A 16,423-nucleotide genomic window follows, 5' to 3' on the forward strand; every position below is an offset into this window, starting at 1 on the left:
CAGGGAAATCATTAAGATGAGCTTTGTGGAGGTGTTGTAATTTGAAGATGCAAGAAAACTTAGCATGATTTATTTTGTTCCCTTCTGTAATAACAGGATATAAAAGGGGAACTAAAATTGTAAACGTTGACTGATAAAAGTTACAATTTATTTGATTAAATAAGAGCTAGTCTATTATTATATGTTTATTAGGCTCTTTAAAAAAAGAAACAAGATTTATTTGAGAGTAGTATTTCCCTTTCAAGTTTTGAAGTACCACTGCAGGAATTGTACCCGATTGTGCTGCTGGTAAGAGCATGGAGAAAAGCCTTTTGTACACACACGGCAAAATCCTTAACTGCTTTTACTTTCCTGTCACCCCTGTCTGATGTATTGAGGTACCAGTCTTCCAAGTAATTGCAGTCCAACTTTTGGCCTAACAGCTGTTTTGCTCAAATACATCTTTAATTGTAAGGTGTTCCATGGGCACGAGATGTATTTGTTTAAAAAAGTAAGTCACTTCCCAGCAACCTTCCAAACAGCGCAGGTCTGTGACTGGCTGTGTGAAGTGCTGAGTCCCTTTATGGATTTTAGGATGGGTTTTTCTACATTCTTTAAAGAATTAGTGGGTCTCTGCAGTAGCGAGAGGCTTATCTTGTAGGAAAGGGAGATGCTGAACAGAGGAAAAAATGTTTTCTCGCTGTTGGATTTTTTTTAATATATAGCTGCTTCAAAACCCTTACTGCAGTGGGAGTTTCAGTTCTCCATTTTTCCGTGCACCAAATGTAGCTTGCCTTGCCACACCTCTGATTGATGTCTGCTTGGACAAAGGAAAGGAGAGGAGCATCAGCAGCATCCTGCACCTGAGCAGGTGGTTTTCAACAGGGCCACGCGTTCAGTAGGTCCCAAGGGCTCTCCTGAGGTTTTGCATCTGCAAGGTCACAGCTGTTCCCTCGTTTTGTAAACTGATAAATTTAGAAGCTGCCCTGCAGGTGACCCAGTGTGCCTGTGAATACTGCAGTCCAAGATGTTCAGTGTTTGCTCTTGTTAGTGTGACTGAATCCATTTAAGTGTGCGCTGAGTGCACGGGGACTCGGGGACAAGGTCAGTATTTGCCGTGTACTTTTCTGCTTTTCCTCTGCTTGGCAGGGAGAACTGCAGAAAAGTTTTACCTCACTGAATTGTATTATAAAACTCTTTCAGGACATGCATTTCCCTTGGAATGTGCTTTAGCTGGTGAAGTAAGTGGTTTTTCAAGTAAATGCTCATGCAGCTGTCTCTGTAAAAGCACATACGCTTTTTTTTATGCATGAGATTTTTTTGTTAATGCTTGACCTTTATGATTGCGTTTGCACACATTACTGCCTGTGGTTCCATGTAAAAGCATTCAAAAGTCACATAACCATTACTTTTTATCTTTCCTTTTTTGTTGGTAGCAAGATACATTCTGATTATTCTTGAGCCAGCTTCTTGCACAGATTATAAATTAAGTTTTTCAACAAATGTGATGGAAAAGGTATTATTTATATCCTTCTAAATGATGATCCCAGGGAAAAAAGAAGTCTGTCTGTGTTTCTGTGTTGGAAAGTATTTTCTGACTCATGTCAGATTTTGAGACTACGAGATTTTAATGCAACTTGTTTGGAAAAGATGTAATCCTTTATTCAGGATGACTAGTGAAGACCTTTTGCTAAAATGTCTGTAGTAAGGATACTAAACTCCAGATATCCTTCAACTTTTTAATAGCATTATTATGGAATTATGGATGTGTGCATGATTATATTCAGGACCAAATGAGATAAATGGGCATCAGCAAGTGCATGCACTTAGCTCACTCCATAGGCTCGGGGTGGCAGAAATGCCTTGGATATTTGTAAGTATTCCATTAGTGACTTCAACTTTGATTGTGTGTGCTGACTCAGTAAGCATCTCAAATACAAAGCGTGTGCAAAGGTACCTTTTGGGATGTGGGTGTGAAATTGTTTCAGAACAAAGTTTTTATGCAGGGAAATAGTAAGAGATTTGACATTTGCCTTTGGCCTGTTGTCTGTGAGCTCAGAAAGGATAAATGCTGGAAGTATTTAGAGAAGAGGAGGTTGGCAAATTTTAAGAAACAGTATTGTATTTTTTTTTCCCCTCAACTTTATGATGTAATAGGAACTAGATGGTGCTGCCTTTCAGTGAAGCAGGCAAATCAACTGCCTCTCTGCATGCAGAAAGTCTTGACTCTAGATTTAGGAGAGCCAGGATGTGGAATGCACTTTATTCACAGTTGTTTCTCCAAGTTGTCCTGGGTACCTGCTCCCACTGTCATGGTTTTATGATTTCTGTTAGATTATTGATATTCTACATTGTAACATCATGTATTTTATTGGGAGTTAAAGAGTTAATGCTCTAGTTGTGTAGATCATCGATAGTTATGGATAAACCTGTCTCAGAAGAGAAGAACCACATTCCCCAGAAAACTGTGCCATGCTTTGTATTTTTACATGTTTCCACTCAGAGGGAAAGATAAAAACTATCTGTGGTCACAGGACCGTCCCTCTTCCCTTGGGGATGGAGCTCAGCAGTGGGTGCTTGCTGCTATCCGCCTTCAGCATTAGTGTAAGGCCTTCGGTTTATCGGACACTCTCTCTTGCTCATTTTATTTGATTCATTTACCTCAATTCCAGTTATATTGTATTATGTTGTGTTATTTTGCTTTCTGATATCTTATTTAGTAAATTAGCTTTCCTCCTCAGACTGTTGCCGCTGTTTTGTTCCTAGGCCCATCTCCCTTATCCCTTCCCCCCTTCCCTCTCCCTGGGGTGTGGGCCCATGGGTCCCCTGCCTCAATTGTCACAGTACTGGGTCAAACTGTCCCACAAACCACTGACACCCAGTCACATGCACCTCTTGTCGCATTTCTTGTTGCACCTCTTGCTGCATTTCAGACACCATGTTGTAAGTTGCTGAAGTCTGTTATATAGGTTTTCTTTGGATTAATTCAGAGTGGAAGGGATAGTTGCATGTCATACAGCTCACCCTCATGCTGAAAGCAGGGTTTGTGGTGATGTCAGACCATGTTGCTTACAGTTCTGTCCCATGGAGTCTTAGAAGTTTCCATGGGTGATGATTCTGTGACTTACCTGGATAATCCACTAAATAAAGTAAAACACTTAATTTTGTAGTTACTGGCACATGAAGCTCTTTCCCATTTAGGCTGAACATGCCTCTTATCCTCAGCTTTTCCTAAGAGCTTGTGATCTAATGGCTGTCCAAACTGATGGCCTTCCTCAAGTTGGTACTCCCAGACCTTGATGCAGAATTACAGATGTGATCTGTTGAGTGCTGAGTAAACAGAGATGGTCATTGTTGTCAACCAACTAACGGTGCTTCTGCTGATACTGCCCAGGATGGGATACTGTTGAACTTCTGCTGCCAAGCCACGCTGGTGGTTTGTGATTTGGTGTCCACCACAACTCACAGATCTTTCTCAGCATGGCTTCTCAAGGGAGGCAGTCCCTAGCCTGCACTGATGCAGAGTGAGGACTATTACTAGGACAGAATGCATATCATCTGTTGGTAATGGATTTTTAAGAGAACACATTCTTACCACTATACATAAAATACTCTTTCTTGATAGCAATAAGCAGAGGTGCCTCTGTTCTGTATCAGAAGGACAATTTAAAGTCACCTTTGGGCTACTTTATTGACATAATAATTATGTTTCTAGATGTTTTGGAAGTGGCACTGGCTTACCTAGTCTTAACAAGACTACTGCTGGGATGGTCTGCCATCATAGAGCCGTTATTAGTAGTAGTCATGGTTTCCTTTACTGAGGAGTAGTTGGCCTGTGGTGTTTGGAAAGCAAGGGGAATGCATTTCCGTAGCTACTGAGCTATGTTATCTGTGAGAAAACTAACTGTGGGCATTCAGGATGAGGTGGTGAACCCAATAGTGAATAGTGTCTCTAGTGAACTCTCCAGGTAAAGCAATGATGGTGCAAATATATACCATGCTTCAGCTGTGGAATCCAGAAGTGAAAAAATGCAGGAAAAAAGCCTTGGTCATTCTGAATGCAGCGATGTTCCAGAATCAGTCAATCTTTTTCCAGCAAGGTGAGGCTTTTACAAAGCTGTGGATGGTAATTCCACTTACAGGAATTAATATCTTCCATAAGAAAGCATCTGCTTCATTCCTTTGAACTAAGAATTTTTGCCAAGAGTTCATGGTCTAAAAGGCCTTGCAAGTAAAAGCAATTTAGTGTTTTATTTTATTCTTCTGATGGCATTCATCTGTGCACTTCTGCTTGCTGTTCTTACCCAATAGAATCAAAATGCCTTAAAGATCTGTTGCATATCAGGAGGGCTGTTTTTACAGCACTTCTTAAATGCTTCGTAAGGCTCAGGAAGGTTTTTTTGAATCTGTTCACTCATTCTCCCTTTGGAGACATTATTTCAAATCACTCATATCAGCAAGGAGAGCATCAAGCAGCAGCAGTAACCTGCTCATGTTATACTGTCTTGTCAAAATGGTGCTAGAGACTTGCCCAAAATCTTTTCTTTGTGTGGTGTCAAACCTTCATCCAAATCTCAAGTCTGCTTTTCTTCCCAGTTCTGATCAGGGCACTGCTTATGCTGCAGTGACTCACATTTGGATTCTGCTTCAGTAGCTGCTGTTGTAGCCTAGCCTTACAGAATGCCAAACTGTAGTTGCAACATCAAGAATGGTCAAGATGCATCTTGCTGAATTATCAAGTGGTTGTTACAGGCATCTAAGCATAGCCTATCAAAGTAAACTAGCAACTGTCACGTGCTGGTTCTTGCTTCTGGACTATTTTTCTGTGCATTTTTCATCACATTGCAAATTACAGTTCTTGGTGATATTTCTGTCTTTTTTATTCTCCGTTTAGTTAAATACTAAAATACTACTAAAATATTTAAATACTATCCTGGTTCATCCAGTGGAATAAAAACTAGTGAAAGGTCCTAGTGTGTATGGATGCTGTAGTTCTCATACGTAATTGACGTGTGTTCTTACTGTTTATGCCATTGATTCTTTCTGAACAGGGGGAGACTTGCTTTGAATCAACTTTATCAAACTGTCTAGTTTGTTATCTGAAAATTGCAACCCTTAGAGATCTGAAAATGATAATTTCCCCCCATTTAATGCAGTCAAAAGTGTGACTAAAGGATAGGTTACAACACAGATTTTTACAAATTATTATTGTTCAAGACTCCTCCTCCAAAAAAAGACTAGTAGTTTAGGTTTTAAGAACCCCAGCACTTTTCTGGAATCTTAAGGCTAATGACAGTGCTTAGCTTTTTACTATTTTTGCTATGGAAAATACTGAATAAGACATAAAGTTTTGTCTCAGTTATCAGTAAGTTTTTTTTTGCAGGTCACTGTTGCTGTCAAGCCTTGAGAAAGATCCAAAGTGACACAGAGCTGTTCAAGTATTCCTGCTAGATGTTGTTGAGACTACCTGTGCACATCAGAAAACTTGAGCTGAACAGATGTTAGGCTTGCTCAGTGAATCTCACTGAGTTTGCTTTACAGCTGACCATGCTGCTGCAATGCTTGTACTGTGTTCTCTTATTTGTGTGGGTATTGGGAAGGTCTGCAGGTTTAGACACACCGATGGACCCAAAGTGTTAGACTCTCTGAAAGGTGTTAACACTAAGCCTGGAATTGCCTGTTATGGTCTGCATATTCCACCCCTTGTAAGATGTTGAACAAGGGGTTTTAAATTTCTGTTAGACCCAGGTTGCTTCATCTATCTGAGTTCAGTATAATTATATCATCTATCTGAGTTTCCAGTATAATTCATGGCATGAACTGTAGCAATTTTATCATCTGGAATTTACCATTATCCAATGGAAAGGTGCCTACAAAGGAAAGGTATCCTATGAAGGACACCTCCATTCTACCATTACACAAAATAATAGAGAGTTGATTGTATTCAGATCTTATTTGCAGAGTATTTTAAAGATATCTAAGATAACTGAATGTAACAAGTGCTTGCTGCTGAATTGTTGGCTTGACTTCCAAGGAAGTGCAGTCGGATAGATGAGATTTATGGGTCAGTTGAAGGTACAACACAACAAGACAGTGTTTATGGTACAGCTCAGAAGTAGTTTGGAGTGGTCAGTTTGCATTGTTAAGTTGTTTTTTTAATAGAAAAGGAGGAATTGTGGCACAATTTGATTGATGTTCAGAGACAGCAAGATGAGGAATGCAGGGCTCAGGGAAAAGAGAGTAACCAATCTATGCATTTTCTGAAATTTCTTTTAAAAACTTGCTGTTGAATGAGGAAAGTATTCTAGAAACGTAGAAATATTTCCTGTATCGAAAGAGACCCATGTTGGAGGGATCATAGAGTCCAAGCCCTGGCTCCACTCAGCATCATGCAAAATTCAAACACAGTTCCTGAGAGTGCAGACCAGAGGCTCCTACAAATTCATCAGCTTGGGGCTGTGCCAGTTGCCCCAAGGAAGCTGCTCCATGTCCACTGCCCCCTGGTAAAGAACCTTTCCCTCACACCCAACCCAACTCTCCTCTAATTCGGTTCTGTGCTGTTCCCTAGGGTCCTCTTGATGTCCCCAGAGCTCAGTGCTGCCCCTCCGCTCCCCATGTGAGGAAGCTGTAGACTGTAATGGGGTTTGATGTCCTTATACTGTGGTACCCAAAACATCATACATCTGGACAGTCTCCTCCCTTGTCTAGCTAGTAGTGCTGGGCCTGATGTAATCTGGAGTATATTTGGCCTTTTTGGCTGCCAGGGCACACTGCTGGCTCGTGTTCAACTTGACATCAACTGAACCCACAGATCCCTTTCTGTGGGGCTGCTCTCCAGCCTGTCATTCCCCAGTGTGTATATAGAGCCAGGGTTAACACATCCCTGGTGCAGAATCTGGCCCTTGCTCTTGTTCCACTTTGCGTGGTTGGCGATTGCCCAGCCGTCAGATTTCTCAGGTTATCTCTGCAAGGCAGAGATCTCCACATTCAGGGGAGTCAGCAGCTCTTCCCAGTTTAATATCATCTGCAGACTTACTTAGTGTGCCTTCAAATTCTGTTTCCATGTCATTTATAAAATCATTAAGGAGAACTGACTCTAAAATGGAGCCCTGCAGAACCCCGTTAGTGACTGGCCACCAGCCTGGTATAACTCCATTTACAGTAATTCTTAGAGATCAGACAGCTGTTCAACCATTGTACTATGTATTTGTATAGCTGTCTGCTGGACATTTTGTCCAGAAGGAGACTGTGAGAGACAATACTGAAAGCTTTGCTGAAATCCAAAATGCTTACATCAGCTGGCATCCCTTGATCAACTACATTGGTAGCCTTGTCACAAAGGGAAATTGTAAAACAGAACTTTTCCCCTTGTGAACCCATGTTGACTGTGACCAGTGACTGCATGGCCTTCCAAGTGTTTTTCAGGAGCTCCCAGAATAATTTTCTCCATAATTTTAACAGACACTGAAGTAAGACTGACAGACCTGTAATTACCAGGGTTTTCTTTCTCATCGTTCTTGAAAATTGGAATGTTTGCCAGCTTCCAGAGTAGTGGAACCTCACCAGATTACCAGGACTGTTGAAAAATAATTGAGGGAGGTCTCACAATGACATCAGCCAGCAATTTGAGTACCCCAGAGTGTATCTTAGCTGTAGGAAACACTTCCTTATTTTGTGCATTGCAAATGCAATTCCATTGTAAATAAAACACTCTGCATCACAGAATCACAGCACTTGGTTTGCAGATAGATGCTTAATCTGTAGGGTATTTGAAGATGAGTGGTGGTGAGTAATTTGGATAACTACTGTGTATGATGTTGTTTGTTTGTTGTTTTTTTTTTTTATTGAACTATCTTGATGCAGAAAATAATTGTTTCAAAGACCTGGGCACAGGATTTGAAATTAATGTTCATGTATTTGTCCTAAGCTGAACTCCTTCAGGATTTAAATATTCAGATTAACAGGTGAATGTTTTGCTATAAACTGCTTAAAGTATAAATCTGTGCCGAATATCAGAGCCACCTGTGTCAAGCAAACAATACACCTTCATCTTCCCATTAACCCAAATTAAAATCCATCAGGCAGGCAAAGGGTGTACTGAATAAAGTGTAGGATACTCTGCTTTTGATTAAACAATAATAGGAAGAGTAAGGCTGTCAAAACAGGCTTTTGTTTCACAAATTACATTCTAAGCGTGAACAATTCTATTGATGACTGTTTTCATTGGGGCCTAGAATGTAAACAGTCATCTATTATCTAATAGCATCGGTAGGGGAAATGAGCCTTACTGTATTATATACTATGGAATTGAACCTCTTTCTCTGTTCAGTGTTCAGTTGTTAATTGTTTGCCTTGCACATTACATTGTTGCACTCCTAATTCATTGGTCCACATTTGGTAAAGATGTTAAATTTAAAGCTGTGCTCTGTATAACTGCAACACAATTCTAAATGTGGACTGAGAACAATGTGGATGTGAGCTGTTTTAAAGCCTGGTAAAGGGACCCAGCTTGGTAGAAGGTTAGTACATACACAGCATGTCTCAGAACTGCTGAGGTGTAATGTTTAGTAGAATCTGTAACAAGAATTTTGCATTCTTTTCTGAATACCTGGAGTAACAAGTATTGTGTTTTGCTGTTACATTCCTGTCATTCGGATCATGAGAAAACGTTAGGAAAGGTTGGCTCTGTGGTTGGTTCCTCCTTCTATTCACGTGGCCATCTTTCTGCTTGATGAAGAGTTGCAAAAGCAGTCTTAATCTTTTCACTCTTCCTTGTCGTGTTCTCTGCTCCTCCATTGTGTGTACCTGAATATGGTAACTGAGATGTACTGTGTTGCAGTGCACTGTCTTTGTGTAACATGGTGTTGCAAGTCACTGTCTTTTTCTTTAGCTTTTACCAGATTCGTGCATCTATGAAAATTCCTCCAAGAATTCCACACAAATTAGAAGCTAGTTTGTTACATGCCACTGGTAAGTGCAAAACTTTATAGTAAATGAAGACATTATCTTGCCTCCTTAATTAAGGAAATATCGTTTTTTTCTTATATTATTACAAGTAGTATAAAAGTGTTTTTATTTTGTTATTGACAAAAGTATTTCATTATATTCTGCTGAAAAATGTTTGTTCATAGCAATGAGACTCAAAAGGTAATTGAAGAACTTGCCTTACTGTTTTTCCTCTGTTAGTTCTCTTCACTGTTAGCAAAACATGCGAATATCTTCTGTTTTCTTCCGTTGATATGCTCAGTCTTCTTTGTGTTTTGGACGAAGATTGCCCAGGTTCTCATTTAAGTAGATACCCCTGAAGTCATGGAGAACATTAGATAATAGACTGTTATTAGGACTGTTAACTCTCATTCCCCAGCCCCCTTTTCTTTTTTTCCAAAAAGACTCAAAAAAGATTCAAACTTAATGTTTTCAAACTTGCTCTTTTGTTTACCAACAGTGACATTGAAAATTCATTAAACCTCATGATCCTGCACAGAATTACATATTCCCTCTCACTCTCTCACTCTTCTACCTCCCTCTCTTTCTTTTGTTTATTTTGTAACCTGGAAGCCAAAGCTCACTTTTGTTTTTTCTGTTGAGGAGCTGGAGAAACCTCTTAGTGCTCATGTCTCGCTGAAAAATGAATGAAGTTTTCAAGTGACTGGTGAAATTGTTAGAATTGCCAAGAAGGACCCACTACAGTCTGAAAAAAAGGGATATGAATTTACTGAAATATGAATTTTGGAGGCTATTTTAAAAGTAATGTTGAATAATACAGGTTAAACACTGAATTTTCCTCAAGTTTCTTGAATATTTTTTTGTATTTTCTGGATCCATGTGAAATGAAGAAATAATTCCTACAAACCAGGAGGTTTCAAACTCTTTTATGTGGGCTGACAGTGATAGGACAGGGGGGAAATGGTTTTAAACTAAGACAGGAGAGATTGAGGTTAGATATTAGGAGGAAATTTTTTACTCAGAGGGTGGTGATGCACTGGAACAGGTTGCTCAGAGAGCTTGTGGATGCCCCATCCCTGGAGACGTTCAAGGCAAGGCTGGATGTGACTCTGGGCAGCCTGCTCTAGTGGTTCATGACTCTGCCCATGGCAGGGGAGTTCAAACTAGATGATCTTTGAGGTCCTTTTCAGCCCAGGCCATTCTGTGATTCTATGAAACTTGAAGTGTTGTGTGGCTTTGGAAATGTAGCTGTGCTAAAATGATTCTTTTGCTCTAGTAAAAAAAATGTTTTTTATCATTTAACTTAATGATATGTTTAATGTTGCTACAAGAATGTTTCTTTCATTTTGTGGAATATTTTAGAAAAGTCTCCAGTTAATTTTCAGAAAGCTGCAATCTTGTTAATAAATTCTGTGACACGTGTTAGCTCTTTTGGCTCTCATTATTAGGCATAAATGTTAAGGTTGCAATTTGATGTGAGTTAAGATAGGAAGTGCTGTCAAAACACATCAGCCCTTGATTCTGCCTGCCTGCTACTCTTTACCTTTATATTGCTCTGTATGCAGTATTAACACAAATGTCTGATTTAACTTGGGAACCCAATTGGGGAACTCATTTTGTTCTGTTTCACAAAAATTAAAATTCTCTGCCCCCCAAAACTGGGGTCCTCTCTTAGTGTGGCTTCTCACGTTGTTATTGATAATGTTTGTGCCATTGTAGTTTGTGTCCTTCCCCCACTTCAGTCAATGAAAGGATGAGTAGAGCTGCTCTTTTTTTGTCTAGTTAAATGCATATCAAGCTACAGCTTTGGTTTTTTATTGTTTCTGGTTTTGTTTGTTTGTTTGTTTTTGTGATAAGGAAATTACTGACATATTAGTTTATCCTTCTGGTGGATTTGTTTGTGTTTGATTTTGTTGAGGACCTCTGCCTTCCATTTGTTTTGGTTGCTTGCTGAATTCAGCAGAACTGTACATTCATCTCACAGCTGTTACTGAAGGTTGGTGAGCAGCTGATTCCAGTGAGTGAAACTGCCATGATTTTTAGCAAATAACTGCTGTTATGTCTGTAGAACAGCATAAGAACTTTGACCTGTGGGTCTCTGTTGGAAATATAGGAGACTGTATAGAAGCCCACGGCTTTCCTTGAGAAGGATGAGTTGTCTTGACCAGTTTTTTTGTTCTGTTTTCCTTATACTCTCTCTCTTCTAAAATCCCATTCTCTTTAACCGAGTCATGGTTTTCCCCACTGTACTCCAGATCATCTCACTGAGTTACTTCTAGCTCTCTTTACCCTCTTTGCAGGTCACCAGCCATTTCCTTACCCTAGCTGTGTTTTCCCCTCTCCTGTAGCTGACTGATCTAGTTCTTCCTTTTATTTCCCCAGGTTAACCATACATGCTTGAGTTTTTCCCTTATTCCTAATGCTTCATATCATAGAATCCTCAGAGAAGGGGCCTCTGAAGGCCATGAGCAAGGACACCCACAGCTAGATCAGGTTGCCTAGGGCTCGATCTGGCCTAGCTTTGAAAATCTCCAGGGACAGGGCATCCGCCACATCTCTAGGCAACCTGTTCCAGTGCCTCACCACCCTCACTGTAACAGTCTTTTTCATTATATCTAACCTAAATCTAAATCAGCCTCTTCCTTTGCTCTTCTTTTTATCCCTTGCCCAGCCCTTCCCTCTTTTCATGAGGTCTGTGCATGTTTAAATGCACGATTCTCCCATTTCTATTTCCTGTGTCCTTTAGTAGTTCACTTGAAATACTAAGGACCTAGGACAAGTGAGTTAGTGGTGACACAGGAAGCTTTAGCTCCAACCTTGCAAACTTCTCCTGGCATTCTTGTAACTCCAAGGGAGATGTAGTCACACTTGAGGAAGTTAAAGAAAAACTTCGGTAATCGTAGTTTATGTGAAGTTAAATCAGTTTTGAGGCTCTTCTGAATTCCTTCTATAAGAAACTCAACAGTAGTTTTCAGGAGAAAAAAAGCACATTAGGAATGAGGTGACATTCACTGTGCAAGAATTCATTCCCTACTATTTTTTCTTTGTGGCTTCTTGGATAGAAAGCCAGTAAGTCTAGTCCAATCTGTCCATAGTTGACTTAAAAATAATATTATAAATATATATATATATAAATAGTTCTGCCTTGTTTATTTCAAACTGTGAGACCTTGACCCCAGGTGGATGTGGCTCTGCCTGTTCCTGGCACTAGTTCTTTTCCTCTCCTCTCTCGCTTCCGAGGATGCAGTTTCATGTTACGCTCGGGTCAGCGGAACTGAGGGCTATAACTCAAGGAGCTGGTGGTGCAGAGGAAGCAGGACCTTGGCCGTGGGTCTCTATTACTGCTTTTATATCAGACTGCAGTGGCAGAATCCCTTTTGCTGATGATGTGTCGTTCTGTCAGATTATGTGTAATGTGAAACCACCCCCTCTGTGCCCTTCGCCTCTAGCACGATGTGGATTGATACAAGGTGAATGTGGCACTGCGTAGGGGAATTACCTTTTAATGATTTATCCTTTTTATTTTGTCCAGAAGACCTAAACTGATGATGCATACAAAAGCACATCAGTGAAGAAAAATGTATTTTTACAGGTTTCTACTTTCTGATGGAAGGTTAAACTGAAATGTTACAAAGGTAATAGAGTGCAAGTGTTTGCCATGCACAGACCTGAGCAGTGATTTTCTATCAGTGGTCTGTGAGCTCCAGAGCTGTAAAGTGCAAAGCATTCAGTTCTCTTTGCCTTTTGTGTATTCCTTTGAAGTGATTTTAAATTTGGATTTTTTTTTAATCAGTGTTTCACACTCCCATCTATTCAACCTCAAAGACTCTGTGTTCTGGAAGAGGTTAATGTGATTGAGGCTGTTTGTTGAGGGCTGATAAGAAACTGTTGGCCTTTCTGTTGCCTCAGTTCTTCCAAGTTCTCTTCTATGCACTGTTTCACAGGATTGTGGCTGTTATCGAATTTCCTGTGTGATAATCCTTTGCTATTAATTGCTGCATACTTCCTTGGGAACTTTTAAAAGCCATTCCCTTTCTCTTTTCTTCCAACATTATTTTGGCCTTTATTGGGAAAGGATTCCCCAACTGCTTATTGCATTTTTATGAACTCTTTTTGATGAGCGGCTTCAGAGCTCAAAGCAAAAGTGTCATACTGATGACGAAATGTAAGATCCAGGTGATACACTTGGAACTGATCTGGACAGAGTACTATGCAAAGGTCTGGAAAGGAAGGAGAAATCACCTCTGTTCTTGATTAGTTCAGTGGAGTGTACATGTCATTTAACATTTTTACCTCGTTTGTAGTTAATTCTGAGTTCTCCGTGTGGTAAAATGTTGCCAAGCAAAAGGAAGGATTAATTAAATAACATAGATTTCAGGGGTTTTATTAGAATTCTTGATGCCTCGAGTGTCTTACTGTTGATTTGTCAATCTAGAAATTGTATTAGAAGTAAATTACATTTGAGTGTATTGATGAAGTATTTCTCAGAAACAAAGCACATTCCTGCAAACTCCAGTAGCTTCTGACTGAAATGCATACTGCTGATTTTGTTGGTGTAATGGTTATAAACGTGGTCATGGAACTAATAGGAATGGTAGGATACCTTATTATGTGCTCTGGAGTTTCCAGGTGCTAGAATTATTCCATTAATGCTTGTTTCTCTTTCCAGGTGCAGATCTTGCCTTTCCTGCTTCAATCCACGACAATATAGTTTACAGTAAAACATTTCAGATTCTCTACAAAAATGAGGAAGTCTTTGTGAACGATGTGATGATTTTCAAGATAAAAATGCTGTTAGATGAGAGGAAGGTAATCTGCCAGTCATCTTAACTCAGATGCTGAGCTTTTTGTTAACGTACAGTTTGAATTTCTATAAATAAGGGACCTGAAAAGATTTCACACTTCCACAATTTGTTTTTAGATTGAAGAGTCCCTTAATGAGATGAATTTCCTGCTGACATTAGACCTACACTTCACGGATACAGACTATTCGTAAGTTTAAATTCGGAAGATTTTATTACAGCAACAGCATATGTTAACTTTTTAAACTAATTAAGTCTGTGTTATATATAGAAGTACTGTGTTCATATTAGGCATGTATGAGATGACAAGACAAATCCAGTGCTGAGGCCTTCTAGGATTTCATAACCAGCTTGACTCATTTTGATTATATTTTTCCTTGGGAAGATGTTATTGCATTCTAAAGACGTTATTGTGTTCCAGTGCTAAATTGTTACCTGTATCGATTGTTAATAACTTGCTTGCACATTGCACTTAAAATATAGTCATTGTAATTGTGTATGTTTGGTTGTTTTCTTTTTTACTCTTAGACCAGATGACCTGAGCACACTACAGCCAATTAGTAGCCGAACTTTAAAGTTGCACTTTAACTTACACCGGGGCCTTCATCATTACGTCAATGTTATGTTTGATTACTTTCACCTTTCTGTCATATCAGTTATAGTCCACGCTTCTCTGGTTGCTCTGCATCAGCCCTTGATAAGGTAATCTCTTGTTAATAAAATGTAAGTAAAGTATTGGGTGCCCAAATGGAAATGTTATAAAAACAGTATATTTAAGAAGGAGTTAAGTCTGCATGCAGTATGGTGTTCTTGTGATTCTAGTACCCAAGGCCCAGAAGGTGGAGAAATATCTTTATTTTTCTAGTTATCTGGAACAAAGTTTGAATGTATTTTTGTTGGATGTAAGCATATGTAACGCAGTAGGGAAATAATACAACCGGAGAGGATGTGTATGAATATATGTATGTATAGATGTATATTTATATGTGTAAATATTTATTCATGTTCTTAATCCGTAAGATCTGCTGCTGACTCTAGTTAGTGACTGAAGTGGATGCTGTTAATAGAATATCCTGAATTTTAAGGCACCCATGAGGATCATCAGGACTAATACAAATAGAGCATCTCTTGCTGGCTGTATTCTCAGTTTTCACTTACTACTATAATGGCAATAATATCTCCAAATGATGCATTTACCTTTTCTAAAGTAAATGAAACTTCGTATTTTCATTTTTTCTTTTAAGTTTTTACTGATGCCCTTTTCTTTCATTTGCTCATGCCATCCATTGCAATCTTCTTGCTATTGTTATCTCAAAAGTAAGCATGAGTAAAGGGTTGTACTCTCAGCCACACAGACAAAGCTTTTTCTTTAGCATATCTGTCTGCCTTCTTTCAGGGTCTTCAAGACCTGAAATGCCTTAAGTTTTTTTCATATTCAAAACCAGATGGAGATATAAATGCTAAAGCCTTTAGCTTAAGGAATTCCCACTGTTTGCACCTGGCTTCACCTCCTGGCAAATACATATCTTCACGTAGGTTAGAATGCCATTCTGTGAAGTAGACTGTGCTAGTTTGGAGAATTCAAGTGATTTCTTTTTTTTTCTTTTTTCTTCCCTTCAAGTTGAATGGCTTTGGTGTTGAGTTTCAGGCCAGGCTGTCTAATAGAATGAACTGAACTGGAGTGTCTCTGAAGGGGTGACACTGCCTTATTTTAAGGGAGGAGCAGGTAGTGAGAAGGTGGGAATATCTCAACCTAGTACTGTTTTGGGGACCTCAGATAATCAGATGACACACTTAAAGTGTCAGCATTTATATGAAATGTCAATTGTCAAAACATAACACAAGAAAAATTCAGGTGTTTCACCTGTAGTCATCCCTTAGCTATAGTGTCAAACTTCAGTTCCTTGAGTGAAAATGAAAAGCAAGCTTTATTACTGATATTCAGTCAGAAATGCATTTGTCTCGTCTGACTTTTTAAAAGGTTGCAGAAAATTTGTATATTCTTGTATAAATGTTTCCTCAGTTTCTGGCTTCCTAAACATGCGGGTGGAGATACTACAACAAAACAACTTCATTGCTGCTTCAGTTATCTTTAAGTAGGATGGTACTGCTGTTGATGACATTATTTTAAGGATCCAGGTTGGGCTTTTCATCTGTATTGGGTGGGGAGGGAAAAGAACCTTTATATTTACAGTGTTTTGTTTGAGCTGAGCTACACTGTATTGTAATATTTAGCAAATACTTAATAGTTGCTATCTCCTTGTCTGGCTCATATCTCTGTCTTTCTGAAAAACCTGAGCATGAAGAAGAAGAAGATGAACAGATGATCAGAGGTCTGGAGAACCTCCCCTGTGAATACAGGCTGAGGGATCTGGGCTTGTTCAGCCTGGAGAAGAGAAGGCTGTGAAGAGAGCTCATTGCAGCCTTCCTGTATTCAAAAGTGGATTATGAACAGGAGAGAAACCAACTTTTCACTAGGGTAGATAGTGATAGGACAAGGGGGAATGATTTTAAACTCAAGGAGGGAAGGTTTTGATTGTATGTCGGGGAAGTTCTTTACAGTGAGAGGTAGTGAGGTGCTGGCACAGGCTGCCCAGAGGGGCTGTGGATGTTCCATCCCTGGAGGTGTTCAGGGCCAGGTTGGATGGGGCCCTTGGCAACCTGGTCTAGTGCTAGATATGGAGATTGGTGGCCAT

At 39.5% G+C, this 16,423-nt stretch overlaps 1 protein-coding gene across 2 annotated transcripts in view; it reads left to right on the top strand.

The window, feature by feature from the left end:
• The window catches only part of FAM135A (family with sequence similarity 135 member A), an 83,299-nt gene that overhangs the window by 27,471 nt on the left and 39,405 nt on the right, over positions 1 to 16,423 (top strand). For both annotated transcript variants that reach the window (XM_065730888.1, XM_065730889.1), the window contains exons 4-7: positions 8,870 to 8,949; positions 13,595 to 13,734; positions 13,847 to 13,917; positions 14,256 to 14,429. In XM_065730888.1, the coding sequence (XP_065586960.1) occupies positions 8,870 to 8,949; positions 13,595 to 13,734; positions 13,847 to 13,917; positions 14,256 to 14,429 (465 nt within the window). The remainder of the gene's footprint in view (positions 1 to 8,869; positions 8,950 to 13,594; positions 13,735 to 13,846; positions 13,918 to 14,255; positions 14,430 to 16,423) is intronic.

This window comes from Cyrtonyx montezumae, unplaced genomic scaffold (assembly GCF_038088225.1).
Source record: "Cyrtonyx montezumae isolate F1298 unplaced genomic scaffold, pur_monq_1.0 scaffold_13, whole genome shotgun sequence".
NCBI lineage: Eukaryota > Metazoa > Chordata > Aves > Galliformes > Odontophoridae > Cyrtonyx > Cyrtonyx montezumae.